The following is a 19112-nucleotide window of genomic DNA, read 5'->3' as shown; positions in this document are numbered from 1 at the left end:
TCCCTTGATGGCTTCCTATTAAAATTTTGTTTTAAAAACTTAAATATGGGATGAGAGATTGGGTGTTGAAAATTATCTTGCATCTTGACAAAAACTGAATTATTTCAAAAACTGCTAGAGTTAGATACCATAAACCTTAATACAACTTAATTTATTAAAATACTTTATTTTAATGGTCGAGTTCAAAAATTATATAATATACAGGGGATTCTATTTAAAAAAATGCAACTTTGATCAATTACATGTGTTTGGGACACTCTGTACACTTTGAAAATAATTTTAAAATGTAGCTCTAGTTAGTCTGTATTCACCTCAAAAAAGAAACAGTTCAAAAATCTCTTGGCTTTGCCTTGAAATTCCGAGGCGTTACTCGTGGCCCACACTGTATAGTTCGTTTTGAAGCGCCATCTGTGAGCTATCAAACCACTTAATTTGATTAATCTAACCATGAAGAACGTTACAAATGTCGTCTGACAAGCAGCGCTTAAGGCACTCTCGTCTTTTCACTTTTCAACTTAAAAAAAATGCTGCAGAAGCGCAAGACATGATTTGTTCAGCTTTGGGAGAGAACGCTGTATCTTATAATACGTGTAAAAATGGCTTCAAAAGTTTCCGAATGGAAATTTTGATCTTGAAGACGAAACACGCCCCGGAAAACCAAAAAAGGCTAACGATGAAGAGTTGGAGAACTTACTCAATGTAAATCCCTGCCAAACACAAAAAGAGCTTGCTGATGCACTCGGAATGACTCAACCAGCTATTTCGATACGTTTGAAAAAATTAGGGAGGATACAAAAGGAAGGTCACTGGATACCTCATGATCTTAGCCCAGAAAACAAAAATCGGCGCTGCGAAATTGCAATGTATCTACTGACGCGATTCAGAAAAAAGACTTTTTAAGCAAAATTGTTACTGGAGATGAAAAATGGATATTGTACGACAATCTTAAGAGAAAAAAAATCGTGGGTTTATCTGGGAGAACCATCAGCAAGTACTGTAAAACCAAACATCCACGGAAAAAAATTGTTATTTAGTATTTGGTGGGATTCTAAAGGTGTAATTTATTATGAGACACTTAAACCAAGAGAAACTATTACTGCTAACCGTTATCAAGACCAATTAATAAAATTGAGGGATGCTATTGAGGAAAAAAGACCTTTTAATGGTAGTGGAACAAGGCAAGTCATCTTGTTGCACGACAACGCGCGACCACATACGGCAAAAGACACCATTGACATTACCTCCGCGTTGGGCTGGGAAGTTCTCCCTCATGCGGCGTATTCACCAGATCTTGCACCTTCTGATTATTACCTTTTTCGAGCATTACAACATCACCTGGTTGATACACACTTTCAATGTCTCGAAGAAGTCCATCAAACAATGGAAGATTTTATCCAATCAAAATCACAATCTTTCTTCCGAGATGGGATTCAAAAATTACCTGATAAATGGCAGAAATGCATTGAAAGTAAGGGCAATTATTTTGATGATTAAATTGTAATTCTTTTTTTATAAATAAAAATCTAAATTGTTAAAAAAAGGCCGTGAATTAATTTATACACCTGATACTTACTAATTAAAATGGTAATATTAACGAAAAATACATTAGAATTAACGTGCGGTTCCGAAAACAAATTGATTGTACAACCATCGATAAGTATGAAAAATGTCAAAATGAAACTGGACGTTACTGGACATTGCGTAACATTTGCCTATGATGACGTCAGCGGTTTGACTTGATTTATTTAGAAGCCAAAAAGGGAAAATTATCGGGAATTTAGAAATGGCTGGGTTTAGAAATAGGGTAATGCTAATAAAAATTGTAAGTTTTCGGATTCTAAACACGACGCCGTCCAGAAAATTGGGATATTCCATTTGAGATAAGCAAGTTATTGGGGTTTGAAATCATGCAAATTAGGAGGTTTATTTAGCAGGTTATGGAAATGTTTTTTTTTTTTAATAAAAATAGGTCTTAGCTTATTAGGTCCTCTTGGAGTCTCGCAAGACCTAGTCCGACATTCACAACGGTTAGGGCACAGTACCGATTTCCGTGAAACCTTGCAGCTATCGAAATTTTAGAATTTTCCCAAATAATTCGGAAATGGTCAACTTTTTTACATAAGGGCTTTTACATAACCTGATCTTAAAATTTGACGATAAATCCAAAAATGACAAAAAATTGGGGGAACCTATTTAGAAAAACATAGCTGATACTACCACACTTTTATGACGGACCCTGTACATTTGAAAATAATTTTAAAATAGATACCTCTTAATAGCCCAAAAATTTTATATAAAATATTTCCTTGTAAAACTCATATTTACTGAGATATCGAACTTCAACGCACTAATGAACAGCCCTGTATATAATGTAATAAAAATAAGATATGGAATAATTAATATATGGTAATAAATGAATAAAATTAATAAATATTGCCATGTAATATAGTAAGTAGGTACATATGTTCAACTATAGTAAGCTTGCTTAAGGAAACAATAGACGTATACGTACTTTCTATTTTATATTATTCTTTATTGTCAAAAAATATGTAAATTTTGTCCAAATAAGTTCTTATTAAGAAACAGAAGCATTATGCACTAAAAGAAACGCTTTGAAAATCTCATAATTCCCCCTTGGTTTTACCCAATTAACAACTTACTCGGATGGATCTAATTTTGTATCAAAACCTCCTTTAACCTGACCAATTATTGTATTTTCTAAGTGGAGACTTTTTATGATTTCTGGTATTCTGAATCATAGTTGTTATCTTTAAAACAATTTGTTTTTAAAATGTTTTAAAAACAACCTAAAACTAAATACATATAAAAAAAACCACATTGTTTTCACTATACAGGGTGTCTCGTATTAGTAGCTCAATTCGTTAACCTGTGAATTCTTATGGGAAAATAACTATTTTTTTTTTATTGCGCTTTTTCTTTGGAGCTTTTTACTTACTACACAGGGTGTTGAAGTTAGAAAAAAATTACTTTTGCTAAATACCCTGGGTGTTTCTTACCATATTTTAATGAAATTGTGCAATGATGTATAATTCAATTAGGTACACATTTCCTATGAATTGAGTTAAAAAAATTGTAGAAACCGTGGGGAAAATGGGAGGACTTGTACGCGTTTCCCCCTAATTTCCTTTATGCACACCAATGATGCATTTGTTTAGTTATTCAAATTAGTTGTTTCTTTAGCTGAATGTCTTCATGCTCGTAAAGTTTTGATTTGTTGCTTACTTTAGAAGATGTTTCAGCTTATTGCCTCCCAATATGTAGCTCCCATTTTTATTTATATCTACTATATAGTGCCATAACACACGTTATTGACATTTTGTGCTTGGTGTACGTTGTACTTATTAATGCCTTGATTTTCCATTTGAAAAACAATTACTCTCGTGGTAATACTCGAATTTTCATCGACAATTTGTAAAATTTCATCTTTTTGATGTGGTTAATTAAATAAATAAATAATGGGGGCAATAAGTTGAAATATCTTTTGAAGTCAGTTGCAAATCAGAACTTTACAAGAATGAAAAAATCCAGATAAAGAAACAAATAATTTTAATAACTAAACAAATGCCCCATTAACTTGCACAAAAAAAAATGAGGGAAAACTTGTAAACGACCTTCCATTTTCCTTATGGTTTCTCCAATTTTTTTTTAACCAAAATCATAGGAAATATGATTCTTTTTACTAATTTCAACACCCTACCTAATGAGTATAAACCACAAAAGAAAAAAAATCTATAAGGAAAATCTAATTATTTTCGCATAAGGAACCTTCAGTTAGATGATTAGCCTACTAATACAATGCACCCTCTATATAAGGTGATTTTTTTATTTAACTGACAAAGTGAGGCAGATGGAAAATGAGGTCACTTTAAGAAAAGAACTTCATATATGTAGGATCACAAAGCCAGGTCATAATTCAGTTGACCATCGACATTTTCTTAAATTTATGTATCCGTTCTTTCCATTTCACAATGCCGCGTCACCATCCTTAAAGACATTATGTTAAGACAATTAGAGTGATGATCCTCTGGACATCTGGTGCCCGGGTGTGACCAAGTGGTGGTGAGAAACCCAGAAAGACAGGTAGCAGTTAAGGGAGTTGGAAAAAGGAAGAGGCTGACCTGGGCAGTCCCAGAAACGACGAACTGAGAAGAGACAGGCCTCGGTCCGTTTGCTCTTCTTCCTTTTGTTCTTCTATCTTTAGTTAATAAACGCACACTTACAGCTTTTGTTTCTTGAACTGTGATTTCTTTCGTAGGTATAACCACCATCCCATATCTACTCTAGTATTGGAATTGATATCCCATTGAATCCCGATACTACATATAGATATTTATCCGATTTCTACTATTTAAGGATTTAGAGGACTTCAAAGTATCTGCACATTACTTATTCATTAATAGTAGTTACGCAAATGAGACAGTTAACATTGAAAAATCATAGCAGTTGCTCAAAATATCCTCCTTCTATAAGAATACATGCTTTACAACGATTAAGTAATGAAGTTTTCACCTGAATCAACTTATTTGGACGATTTCTTATGTTCGCAACAACCGTCTATATTCTATCAAACAACTAACCTTTTATATTAATAGCCTCTTTGTTTAATTTCTTACATATGACCCCATAGATAGAAATCCAAAGGATTTATGTCGAGATATCGGTGTGGCCATGAGAGTGAATCGACATTATAACATAATAATGTTTAGTAATAAATAGATAATATACTGTGTGACACAGAAAAGAGTACACCCTGTAAAAATGGTTTTGTTTAAATAATTTTTGGTATAAATGTTTATATATAGGGACACAAAAAACGATAAAATTTTCAACTATATTTATCAACGTATTTACGAGTTGTCGGGAATTTTAGTTTTTTTTATTATAAAAATTCCAATAAAATATCAACAATATGGCTGCCAAATATCATTTATTGGTATATAATGCGCTTTTATATTAATCTAATATTCCTAAACGCGGAATGCAGCGAAATTTTCATCAATTGACCGAGTTTGAGAGAGGTCGAATTTATGGGTCTACAAGAGGTTGGTCGGTCATTTAGGGAAATCGCCACTAAATTGAACTATACTGTAAACACTATAGTGAGATGTTGTCAAACATAGTTCCAAGAAGAGCAAACGGGCAGAAGGGGAGGTACCGGACAATTCCGAAGAACTACAGAATACTAAAATCACAGCTTTCGAATTATGACCCTAAAAGATAAGTTCGTTTCGTCGAGGTGGATGGCGAATCAATGGTTTGCTGAGTTTGACCCACTGGAAGCCGAACCATTTATTGCTGGATACGAAGTTTCGGACTGATTTTCTACTGTCCCCATCTTGTGTTATCCCTCACCTTAAATAATCGTCAGAATCGACTGAAGTGGTGCAAAGAACGAATACATTAGAATCTAGAATGGGATAATATCGTGTTTAGTGATAAATCGAGATTCTGATTGGGTATGTATGATAGTCGAGCAAGAGTTAGAAGAAGACAAGGTGTAAGACGAGATCCTTAGTTCACAATACAGAGGCATGTTCACCAGACTGTCGGGGTAATGGGTTGGACTGCTATTGCATATGGTAACAGGTCACTTTACTTTTCGTTAGAGGCAGTATGACAACCCAACGACACACCCAAGAAGTCCTGGAACCTCATCTCGTGCTTTAAGTGGAAACTCGTGTTAATACACGTCTCCAGCAGAACAATTCACGACCACCTGTGGCTAGAGAGACTCTGGACTTCTTTCAACAAAATGCAATCAATTTTCTACCTTAGCCACTTCGATCTCCAGACCTCTCACCAATTAAACATGTATGTGATATTGTAGGTAGAAAGTTGAATAATTTACTCCATCCTCCACACACCCTAGCGGCGCTATGTTATGTTGTCCAGTTAGTCTGCAATGAGATCCCCCAAGAGGACATCAATCACCTCTTTAGATCCATGCCTAGACTTGTACGGAAATGTATAAAATACCGCCGAGGACTAACACAATTATTAATTTTTTCTTTGGTTTTTAACAATTAAATTTATTCAATTTTTTAATGGAATATTTGTTTAGCGTAAAGAACATTTTTTTTTGTTTATTTTTACAAGTTAAAATTTATCCTAATTTAGATTATATGGACAATAAGCAACTATTCTTGCAGAAAAGAAAAAACGAAACTAGAAACTAAAAATGAAAAGAAAAGGAAGGGTTGAAGGGTGACTAACATCTTAGTCCCCTCCTATCAGAGGTCGAACCTGTCGCTAAGCTCCAGTGGGTTATGTCTGTTCCGTCTACTGGAATATTTAAAGGAATCCAAGAGATTCACCGCGAGGTAGTTGGGATGAGCCTAAAGAACGTGCATACTAAAAATGATTAAAATAAAATCATTTTTACGAGGTGTTCTCTTTTCTGTAATATGTCACCCAGTATATGTAGACAACTTCGAAATTTTCTAAATCCCTAAATGATTGAAATCGGACATGTCCATATGATTTTTTTTTCTTACAATGACCTCACCTATCATCTGACTCGCTGTTGCGGAGCTAAAAAATCTTTTATACTTTTCATTTAAGTGTTTCCACGAATTTCCAGTAACCTAAAGTGACCGGATTTCCTTTAAAATGTTTCATAAAGTCGAAGTAATTGTTCACAATTTAATTTCTAGCAATCTAAATTGCCTTAATTTTATCCCATTGGCCCCGACCCGATACCTCGGTATGCACTTAGATCGCAGACTCATATGGAAAAAGCACATACAGGCGAAGCGAACCCAGCTAAATCTTACCATCAAAAGTCCACCTGGCTTATCGGGCATCGCTCACAACCGAGCCTAAATGACAAATTGCCGATCTACAAATGCATCATTAAACCAATGTGGACGTACGGGATACAGCTCTGGGGAACAGCCAGTGGCTCGAATGTCGATATTCTACAGCGATTTCAATCAAAAACCCTGCGCACGTTAGCTAATGCTCCATGGTACGTTAGCAATACCACATTACACCAAAACTTAAATGTAAAGATGATCCGAAAGGAACTCCAAGACCGCACCAAAGAATACATGTGCCGGCTGGACAGTCACCCCGACCACCTAGCCATAAACCTCCTGGACTCGGCCCTCTACTCAAACAGATTGAACAGAGTGAACACTCTGGAGCTTTGTGATCGGCTCGATTATACATAGTTGGATAACTGTGCTGACAGTCATCCCTATAGATCAGTTTTATTTTCAATCGAAATGTTTCTGAATGTCCCTACTGTTTTTCTGGGACAGATTGTAACAAATATTAATTAAAAAAAAAACCCGACCCGAAACTGTTTTTCTACAATTTTCTATTTTACTCAAATGATATGGATGAACGGGGCAAGTATGATCGTATTCTTTGCTGTCTCACCCCAGACACAAGGGGGGCACAGTTGGTTGACAGTGCCAAGGTGAACTGTATCTGTTTTGTGTAGCTTTTAATTTTGTTCGAAGGACCACAGCTTATTTGGCACTGAACCAATACAGAATAAAACACACTTGTATTTGTCTCACTAAATTTTCAATATTATTTTACAAGTGACAAAGGTCATAACAAATTGTAAATTAGAGCAAACTAGAAAAACACAAGCGATCACCGAATATTAAGAAACTTTTATGATTTGGAGTTTTTCCTTGAACAGGGCAACTGAGATGTGAATTGAGCGCAGTAGAGGGATCCTACTAAGACTGTAGGAGTTAACAAGAGAATAGGAGAGATGTTGAAGAGGCGTTGCGTGTTGTGTGAAAGATTCTATGAGACTTATCCAAATCTCAATTTTTCCTACCGAATGTGAACCTCATGTTATCCATTTATATTTTTACCACCTCATAGTCATACCAATTAATGTGAATTATTAATGCTGAGGACTAAGAATTGCTTATCAATACGGTGCCATGAAGGTGTGAGGAAAATGATGGGTGAGAAGAGTTATGAGCGTGGGATGTGTATGCAGTTGACTGATGTAAACACTGCCCTTAAGGGTGATTAATAAGGGTTTACGTTGGCAACATAAAAAGAAGTTTATTAGTGAGTGAAGATGTTGGGCATTTTCCCAACAATGGATTTTCTTCCAAAGTTTCTCTAACCCGACAATTTTTCCTCTCGTTTTGCTGTGTTCTGAATTGGTTTTGTTCCACATCTTGCTCGAACTGAGGCGATTTATTCTCCGATTTCGCAGCAATTTCGTTAGGATTTTGTGCAAATAAAACCCCATTTATTGCTCAACTCAATGGTTTATTAATTAATTTGTTATTAAGTACATTTTAGGAGGGTCTAGCCGTTTGAAAAGCTATCTTAAATACTGATAATTAGTTTATTATAAACATTCATGTCTTTAGGTATGTGAATTTTCGTTACGGAACCACCGACTAACGATCTTTTCCTGATTAGTTTACTCAGCACACACACTGATATGTAAACTTGAAGTTTCAAAGCGGTTCCGTACCAAAAATTGTGTCTTAACCGTCCTTAAAATATTTTCATAACATTTCCCACACTACTTTATAATGGATGAAGCTCAGAAGAGATCAGATACCTATTTAGTATAGATTTATTGTCTATTATTATGGTAAAATTTAACTATTAATAATCGCATTGATGGAACAAAGAAGTAGTGATGATTGGTGTTGATTTCGAGCAAAGCAACTAAGCGTCTATTCGTTGTACAAAGTGATCTTTTTCGGATGAGCAGAAATTGAAACCGACATTGGATAGAGAGAATCGATTTATATGCGAACTTTATGTAATGCAAACAGCCAAAGAAATTTTATAAACAATAATTATCAAGCGGGAATACCTCGATCGGATGATGCAAGCAAATTGCGTTGGGAAACTTCGTGAATATATTCTAAAGAATATCCGCGCATAGCGTTTCGAGTAAAAATTAGTGGAATGTTCGTAAAATATACCTTAAAGTTTGCATGTTGATGGTACATTCAAGAACACGCGTCCAGAAAAGCCATTTACAAAATAAAATGGTAACATGGTCATTGTATTGTACACACTTCAGACATTAATGCCATCATTAGGAAAAGTATAAACACTATTAATGATATGTCCATACAGCATACACTTGCATTCGTTAGTTAGTCCCCTGGAAATGATATCTTTGCCTGACGTTTTAGAAAATTTCCTGATAGGTGAAAATTGCACCAAAATACTCATCAAGTAAAAATCCATTTACGCACTAGTTTCACTTTTAATATGGTCAAATATTAATGACTGCGGCAAGCGTATCGTGACCGCATTTTTATTTGCCATCAGAACTGCCACTTCCTTCATGTATGTTCGCTGTTACATCAATGCACATTAAATACTCATTCCATATATAATTCATTATGGGTCTCATCTACAGCTCTACTAATGATATTTCAATTTCAGTCATGACTGATATGTTTCTTTTCTTCGCATTAAAATTTACTGAATGATGTCAGTCATTAATACATGTCCCATATCTAGTGGATTGCATCTTCTAGCAGCAGTGGTCTCGTTACATCGTTCTAGAAATAACAAATCCGACTACAGTTTCTAAAATTGACAAAACATAAAATTGACTAGAGTATTATATCTCTCTCCACAGCGCATACTTTTTCTAATGTAATAAATATATCGTACAGATTTATTTCTCTATAGCCACATTTACTACTTAGGCGATAGGCCGCAAAGGTTGGAGATTAGGAGCTTATGGAAGATTTTTTGGTTGTATTGCAACACACAACGAGATTGATATTTGAGAAGGTAATTTTTTGATAGTGGGTATCTTGGTGACCTTTAGAGTGTGGTAAAATCGCAAAACAAAATCAGTTTGCCAAGAAGCGTTATTTCACAGGCGCGTATTAAAAAATACCTTGAAAATTCTTCTCCTCCACTTGTTGAGATATTTACTTCAAATATATATCTCTACTTTCTCCCAACAGACCGCTAGTAGTTCATTGCGATGATCGCCGGGGAAAAATTGTTTGGAGATCGGTCGCCTTTATTACCACAACAAACTTGTCTGGACTACGTTACTGAACGTTGACTATCTGAAGTCTAGATTTCTTGTTCAGTTTATAAATCCTGCATTTTGGTCGTAAATCAAGGAGTTCGACATTTTCTTTAATTGGTGATTTAATCTACTGAGGGCCCTTTAAGACCAAATTAATGAAGCGTTGGCAAGTTTAGCAGGAGCATAGTTTCCATGGAATCTGGACAGCGCATCAGCTTCCAGCCATTATTTCGATACTAACAGGAATTTTATGCTGCCTTTAAACTTTGAGTGGAACGTCCATAATTTGGTCCTCACACCAGAGCTAAAAGCCAATTACAGCGATAACTATCTACAGGTAGTTGCTTGCATAGTGTCGTTTTTACATATTTCGTTCAGTAATCTATTGGTCGACCTAATATCAACAAATTTATTCTGGCCCATTATTACACGGTGTGTTCCAGAAAAATTACAATCTGAAGAGCTTCGGAATTTTGTTCTACGATAAGAATGCGTGACCGTGCATATGATCTACGTATAAATATGACGGTCCATTGAACTGTTACTTCGGATACGACCGGGACGTATGGGAGATCACTTGCCCCATTGCCTTCGACACTGTCTACAGCAGCTGTGGAGAAAACGTTAGAAAAAAATTAACTTAAACAACGGCTTCAAACCCGGAAAAATGAGTAAAAATGTTGATTAGATTGACAAGTTATTCCTTACTTACGAAAATTTGTGGGTGAGCTCACAGAAAAAAAGCAAAGAAAAAATAAGGAAATTGATAATGTGCAATCAGAATTCAGGGTATTCCGACATGCTCCCAATGTTTACTAATTCACTAGAAGTCAGAAATTTGTATATATAAGAAATAAAATTCAGAAATTCTGAAACACCATTTTTTCAATTAATACGTTCTCACAATTTCGTCTTATTTTGCAATTTTCCCCAAACCGCTAAAAACGACACAGAGCGTACGGGGAACGCTCTGTATATCCAGTTTTCCACGAAATTTTATAAGTAAAAACACGATTTTTTCTGCGTTGATTTTAGCCACATGTCTTATTCAAATTTGTTGAAATTCCAATATTAGAATTTCCGCTTCGAAAAAGACTATGAGAGATTGTAATTTGGAAGGCAAATTTTAAGATAATTTCGCTTTTAAAACGAAGAAATTATGCGTAGGTCCGTGCATGTGAAAGATAGAAATTTTGGAAGAGAATGAAAAATTGACTTTAAGATACGTATCTCTGTTATTGTAATAGTTCTTAAAGGTAAAGTTTCTCGGGTTTTCGTGAAAGTAAAAGCAGGTAAATGTGCCAACGAAAACACCTTATTATGGACATTTTCGGTTTATGCTGCGTCACGTGCGTTAGAAGTTATAACGCCATTTGGCTTTGTGTGATAAAAGCTTCGATGACAAGAAATAGAGAATTTGATTTTGGTACCTCACTCAGGATACGAATCTATCTAGTCTTTAAGTGAACTTCGGGCAATTTCAGTTATATATATATACAAGTCTAAATAAGTTTTCTAAGATATCGCTTCATAATTTGTGATCGCCAAACTAGATTTTTACTCTTAAATCAATTGAAAAACGAAAATTTGTTTCGAAGTAGGAAGAAAACAAACGAAAATACTAAACTAAAATCGATAGTTATGCATTTCCTCTCTGATTTTGTGCCCCTTTTACACACTCTTATTACTATCCGTTATCATCTAGTTAGTTTCAGCTTTGACTTTTCTGAACCTTCAGCGATGGTAGCTGAGATTTTCTGAGTACATCGAGACTAAAACAATAATTTCTATATTTGGCCCAAATCAAATAAGAAACGTGAAAAATTATAAATGTTAATAGTAAAAATGAGACGGGGTGTTACAGCTTCTAGAGGTTATGGGACATTTAGCTCTAATTTGTTATGGATATTGCTCTTCTTAGGACGCACCTCATGCGACACCTGAATTCGTGTTGAATATTTACAAAGCTATAACTTTTATTTGGCGCATAAAAAGTTAGGGAACCTAAAGATGGTGTGACTTCCAAAGATTATTTACTCGTCTTTCAGATTTTTAACACCAATTTTATTGCACGGCAATTGTAATATATTCACCCTAAGAAATTTGCACTAAATACCGTAAAAACTCAAAAACATGAAAAGGATAGATTTTGGAACATTTTTTTGTCGGCCTATGGTTATTAGAAGAATCTAAAGAATTTGCGCACCTCTTTTTCCAGAAGGGAGAAATCAAGCTATGATTTTTCCACACCCTATAGATCTAATCTTCAGCGCGTTGACGAAATTTTCTATTTTCTTTACTGGTTGTGACTATGAATAGGAGTGTTAATAGGTATTAAAGCAAACACCATTGCTGTAGGAATACAACACACTGTGAAATCTTCCAGGCCGTAGAATCTCGCATTCATATATATAATATTAGTATAGCGACCTTTAAAGACGTTCTTTCTTAATAGGATCAATGTGTGCATTTCTAAAGTATCCAAAAACAAACACGCTGTTAATTAGCACTGCAAATTATTACACAAAATGCGACTTTATGATTCTATGAGTTTATGATTACGACACATAAAGGAATTATTTAAAATCGCACGCTTTAGATCCTGTTTGTTATGGATTTAATAAAACTTAATGTGCGATTTTAACAGACGTTCCACTATTGTTCATTTATATACAATTCATCAAATATCGACGAATTTTTACACCTTTGGAAGGAAGTTTGTTTTATTGACACCAGGAACGTCTCTAATACAGTAATGACTTATATTTCGAAACGAACCATCAACTTATATTGCCATACAAATATCCAAGAAAACGAAACCTCTTTACGATTCACATTTATATACACTTATAGGTACATTAAACATCTTAAATTGTAACAGAACGATATCCATTCCTCTAACGTTTGAAATAAATTCTTGCATGGCAAGGACACGTATAACCAAACCGTTTAAATTAACTGTACACATTATAAAATACAATAAGATCAATAACAAAATGTTTAATTAAAGAGATATTAAATATCCATCATAGATACATTATCTGAATATACGCAAATCCATTTTTCTTTCGAAATTTCTGTATATTATTACGTATTCTCCATATGAATAATCTCAAGATTTGCATATTTCGCGGGTCATTACCTCGAAAATGTACCGGTATTCCCTAAAAGCTATAACTTGCAAGTATTATTTACATAGTAAATACAAAGGGTATTATAAAGCGATCTAGACTTGTATATCATGAAAAATTACAAAGTTGGAAAACTCATAAAAATGCTACTAACGTTGGTTTTCAAGGTAAAAGGTTCGAGTTATAGTGGGGTACCCTCGAGATGGAAATCTGCCTATGTAACTTATTTTTAATAAGGGTATTGGCAGTGATCTTTATATTATTATCCTAGGGTTTATTACTCATTTGTGCTTAATTTCAATTAGAGAAGTCGAGTGACAAAGGTGTAAATGTATTGAGAACATTATGATTTGATGTTGTCGAAAAACCGTTTACTTTGCGTTTTAAAAATTAAATTAAAAATTGTCAAATTCATATGGAGTACCACCGCAGATTAAACCCCTGATTTAATAAGTGGCCTTAATGTAATGGTTCCATAATTATACCTCTGTCCGAATAATGATGCTAAATTCAGCAACTTCTCCTTATAAAGCGGAGCTAAATCGCAATTATCGGTTATGAATCGCGAGTATGTCTTGTTAAATTTCAAAATAAATTACCGCGAATCGAATCAATGTTAAATTAATATCGATATAATTGCACCAGTGATGATTTAACCATGGACTTAATAACCCATTTACCCCCAATTTACATACGATTTACTTCAATCAGCGACGATTGAAAGAAATTTTCAATGCTTCTACAGATGATTTTATCTTTATGATATAACATCAGTTTTGTCGGCTCATTAACCGCATTAGAAATCAGAATATAGTTCACATCAATCTGATTTAACTTCAGTTAATCTAAATTGAAATTTTTTCAGATTTGAACAAATCAGCGATACTTAAATGCACTTTATTATGCTTTCAAAAATAATTTTATTTACTCGATTTTAAATACGCAAACATCGGTTTTACTGGCTGATTAATCACGTTTGGAATCTGAGTCGAATCTCCGTGAATCTGATTGAAGCGATCGTGTCTTAATCCCAGATTTACCAGCCTAATCAATCTCAATTACTTATATTCCAGAAGATCTAAATAAATCAGTGATGATTCATTCAGTTATTAGATGAACGAATCGTTGTTTTGCAGGGGATATTACTATAATGTTAACCACTGACTTATTAAATGATATCAATTTCAAATTATATCCCCCACAGGTCTTCATTAAACATTAAATCATAATGAAGGTTCAACAGAATAAGCTCATTGGGGACTTTATTGTGACGGTAACATCGGATATACCGACTACTAAATACCTATTTAAAGATTTTTTTTTTAATAAATAAATCGATTGAACACTTATTCAATGGACGAGGCAATGATTGCGTATTGAATGACCTGTTCAACCTCTATTTAGATCCCTGTAGATGGGATTAAATTAAGTTTAGGTTTCATGGTTATGAATATTGAAGATAAGATTAGTTTTTGAGCAAGGAAAAGTTCATGAAAGGCGATGTAAGTATTAAGAGTAATAACCATTGCCACATAAAGGAAATGTTGCTATACATTTTTGAATACTATCAAAATGGTTCTAGTACGCTTTCTTTAACATCCAAATGACATATTGTTAACAGCACGAATGAATAACAAGATTATTATCGTTATGTCGTACTTTCCCACACCCCAGAGGAGTACAAGCTTACGGTAACCGTTACTTTGACGACGCAATTTCTAGTGGAACACATTTTTGCATTTTTGCATCTACCAGTGGAACGTTTTATCGTCCCCTATTCTCGTACAGAAATTGCTTCTAAGAAGTTTCTGCGTTGAGATCGACTGATCAGAATAAATTCTCTTCGTCAGTAGATGTGGATGTAAGATACAAAGTCATCTTGGGTTGACAAATTTGAATCAAGCCAAATTTGTGCAATTCTTTTTCTCACGTTTCCAAGAATAATTATTACGGAGACAACCAATCGCTCAATAGAGAGTTACCTTCAACTACTTTTACGCTGTAACAGTTTTGGGCAACATCTTTGCTTTTTTTATTCTTTTTCCTTTTTGATTTTAGAATATCACTTCTTGTTTTATGACTTTTTGATGATTAGAACAGAAGTTTCTTCTACAGTTTCAGTTACTTGTGGATTTGTACTGTATTTTTTCAACTCCCTCATTCAACTATCACTGTTTACCACAATTTCTCAAATTTCTTTTACATTTTCGAACAACCCGTAACATTTCCTACACGTTTTCTTGTTTTTTAATGAATATGAGCAACGAACGACTCGTGCTTGAATTCCTATATGAATGAGATCTTTATACCTCTAAACAGAAAATGAAACGCCACCTTTGAGTTATCATTCTAAACGTTTCGCGTTTCACCTCTGCTTTATTTCACTACTTTTTCTCTTTTCATATCAGAATTTCAGACAATTGCAACAGAAATTTATTCTGTACCAACATTTCTGCCCATGGACTTGTCCCTATGAAAGGCTCTTTTTTCCTTTATTAACCTCAAATTCCATTAACCTTTGCACCCCAAACCATAACGTTCCCGATACATTTTCCTCGTTGACAATGAGCAATCCAATGTCCGAATTCGAAGCATTAGTTAATTATACTAAATGAAAGAGATGTTTGCACATCTAAAGCGGGAAATTAACGGTCATCTCTGAGTGATGATTCTAAACGTCAATATCACACTTCTGAAGTAATGTCTCATAGAGAAAACAAATTGTGCCACATTCAACAACACTTACCCTCTATAATTCCAGTTAGGTAGTCATCTATTTTTATTTAATAAATATCATTTTATCTACCAACTAAAATCATATACTTTCTTTAAATATTTAGTTAACAATGAATCTATAGTATCTATGTAGTTTGATTCCTAAAAAGCAAGTACACGTATTAAGATGGCGAAGTACTGATATATATTTTAAAGGGTGAATTTGCCTCCTTGTTGCTGATATTATTTCTCCTTTTAAACTATCAGCTTTGAATAGTTTAATGATTGACAAAATGTCTGTTACATATTTCCCAGCTTAAGAGAGAATTTAGTCGTATACACCTTTCGAAAAACGACACAATTCTTATTGCGAAACATCGGCTCACCACTGCTTTGCCTAATTCAGCATTCGTAAAAAAACTTCAAAAGTGAATACACAATTTCAAAAATTTAGTTCCTACATATGCAAATAGCTAGATAACTGGTATTTAGATCTTACGATTATGATGTTCTTTTACCTCTAAACGTGTCTTTTATTTGTGCTGCCACTATTATTATAAAAAGCTATTATCATTAAGGGGGGCCCAGACCGCAAGTGATTCAGTCAGATTGTTCTCCATCGCCTTCCACGTCTTTCTCTCCGACTTCTATGGTTACACTGTCCTCGGTTTCGATGCTGCTGGTGGGAGTTGGTGTCTCCTCCACTTGTAATAGTCCGGAAGAGCTGATTTGGGATGATGTGTGCCCACTTTCATAAACGCCATCTGAGGAAGAAAATAATCAGCTGAAAATTCTAAAAACTAAGAGCTTTGAGTTGCTGGATCTACCAGGTTAGGTGATAAAACTAGTAAAACCCAAAATTCAAATACGTTAAGAAGATTTTTTGAACTAGTCGAAGCTCCGCATATGTTAACGAGATAATAAATTAATATGCAGTTTGATTTCTTCAAATAGTGTTAGAACTTTAGAATGTTTTAGGAAATACATATTTAACATTCTTCATACATTTACAGTTAATTTGGTTCATTTGAGCTCAGAGGTACTTCGCAAAAGATTCAATGGTTTGTTTTTCTGTTCGAACTCTAAACAAGTCCGATATAACTGTGCGATAATAAAAAGTTCATCCCTCTGATAATTTAACTGACAGGTTGAGAGGTTGAAATTCCTCATGAAAGTGCATCAGGTTTCAATATTCATGTTTCGCTATCGTGTTTGAGAAAATATTTTCAAAGCTTCGGTGCTCCTTTGTGCTTTACTTTCGAGGCTTTCTGCTAAATTTTCAATAAACACTATTAAATATACATAATTGGTTGGCATCCACTACTTTAAAATATGCAAAACAATTTTATTTATGCTTTCTCCGCTTTTCTTCTTCCCTGTATACCCTCGAGTATTGTCAAATGTACAAGTGATTTTAACAAGTCATAAAAATATTTTGTGCATTCGACTCAGCTTTTTTATTGCCATATGTTGTCTCCAAAAATAGAAATTATTCTTATTACTGTCCCGACATTTCGACATAAAATAATAATAATAAATGTTATATAACTCTTGGCCCTGGTCGGTCTGATATTAAAATTCTCTGTTTTGCCAAAGAAAAAAATTATTTCCTCACAACAAATGAAAATGGAATGAGTAATTCATGTACGAATGTAAGTCCAGTTACGCGAAAAATTTCAGCAAACTACTTATTCAAATATCGTATAACAGAAAGATGGAAACAAAACATTAAGTTTGTAATTTTTTTTTCTCAACAAGTCTGATATTTTTAATTTAAATTGTACGGTGCTCCTACGATATAATTTAAAATATTAAAATTTTTCAGCTGAGGCCCAAGTGCCCAACTCAAACTGAACAAAAATGTGTTTAAATATTACGCTTTAAATAGACAATGCATTCAGCAATAAAAAAGCAAAAAATTATGTGTTATTATTCGAATATAAGAAAAAGTTTGAAAACTCCTGTCCCTGATCCGTCTGATACTTCGAATGGAAATTGTTTTCACAATAAAATTGCCAGTCCTTGATTTATCAACAATTCAAAATGTTTTCCTACTGAGCAACTGTTCTAATTTATATAGACAAATAATCATTTGAATAACTTACCATTCTTGCTCGAACTATACTTTGCTTCCAAGGCAGAATATGCCGAAGACAAATAACTCGATTTTTGCTCCTGGTATTTGCTACCAATGGTATTGTACTTGGTGGTACTGTAAAGGGATTCGTTGCCAGTGCCAGATTCAGTTTCATAAGTCGTCGCCAGCTTAGTTGGATACTTGCTGGTTGAATCGGTTGAATAACTTTCGAAAAATGACTTAATGTCCTTCGTTGATCCGATTGTGTTGAACTTATCAGCGTAACTAGTTTCTCCCGGATTGTAAGACATGTAGGCCCCAGTGAGGAATGGGTTGGTACTGGCGTACGTTGGTTGGGATGGTTGCGTGTAAAGTCCATACATGCTGCTAGCTGTGGTTCCAATATTGGAAATGGTGCTTTGTAGGCCGGAGAGTGACGAAAATGACGGAGAGGGTCCGCCTAGGGTCACGTTCAAACCTGCAGAGCTGGCCTGCATAGCGGGAGAACTAGATCGTGTAACCTGTTTAAGAGAAAGTATACACTTCTTAAATATACTCACGATGAATGAGTTGTGCATACCTGACTAAGTACATTAGGTGATGCTCTACTGATACTAGTGATTGAAGGCGAATTTCTAGGCCCACTAGCTGGAGATCCCATGGAGGAGGCTAAAGTCGTCGAGGGAGAATGGCGGAGACTTGGAGATCCCATAGCCACCGAAGACGAGGATCGCAACATCGTTTGGGCGGAGGGGGAGGCGCGAATGGCCGGAGAACTAACGCGGCCGGGCAGGCAGTGTTTGACGGAGTCGGAACCCGATTGGGAATCGCTACTACTGCTTGGCGAACCTGGAGAGGATACTATCACATGTCGGGGCTTGAGGGGCCCTGGGGATGCCGATGCCACCGATGATGCCCCCTGGCCCGCCCCCACTGATGGGCCTACTCGCGGAGAGAGCGGACGGTAGGGACCTTTGCTTGCTGATGATGGGCCCTGTAACGTCAACTAATACTTTTAGCAAATAAATTTTAACATTTAGCAAGAATAAGCCTCTGACAACTCGACTGCTCCTACTTCATAGTTCGCGCATCTAGTGGAAGCAGCGAAAACAGCAACTTTATTTACTTCAGCGTTGTAATAGATCAAAATACGCGACGAAATTCTATA

The 19112-nt window shown here is 35.0% G+C and overlaps 1 protein-coding gene across 4 annotated transcripts in view; it reads right to left on the bottom strand.

Moving 5' to 3' along the window:
* Positions 1-8247: 8247 nt before the first annotated feature.
* RhoGAP100F (Rho GTPase activating protein at 100F) overlaps positions 8248-19112 on the bottom strand; it is a 65543-nt gene continuing 54678 nt past the window's right edge. For all 4 annotated transcript variants that reach the window (XM_066295744.1, XM_066295741.1, XM_066295742.1 and 1 more), the window contains 3 exons: positions 18525-18938; positions 17973-18465; positions 8248-16631 (listed from right to left, as the gene is read on the bottom strand). In XM_066295744.1, coding sequence (XP_066151841.1) covers positions 16468-16631; positions 17973-18465; positions 18525-18938 — 1071 coding nt within the window. In that variant the 3' untranslated portion in view covers positions 8248-16467. The remainder of the gene's footprint in view (positions 16632-17972; positions 18466-18524; positions 18939-19112) is intronic.

This window comes from Euwallacea fornicatus, chromosome 23, assembly GCF_040115645.1.
Source record: "Euwallacea fornicatus isolate EFF26 chromosome 23, ASM4011564v1, whole genome shotgun sequence".
In the NCBI taxonomy this organism is placed as follows: Eukaryota; Metazoa; Arthropoda; class Insecta; order Coleoptera; family Curculionidae; genus Euwallacea; species Euwallacea fornicatus.
Note: the sequence above shows the minus strand (reverse complement) of the source record. Positions and strands in the feature narration are given on the sequence as shown.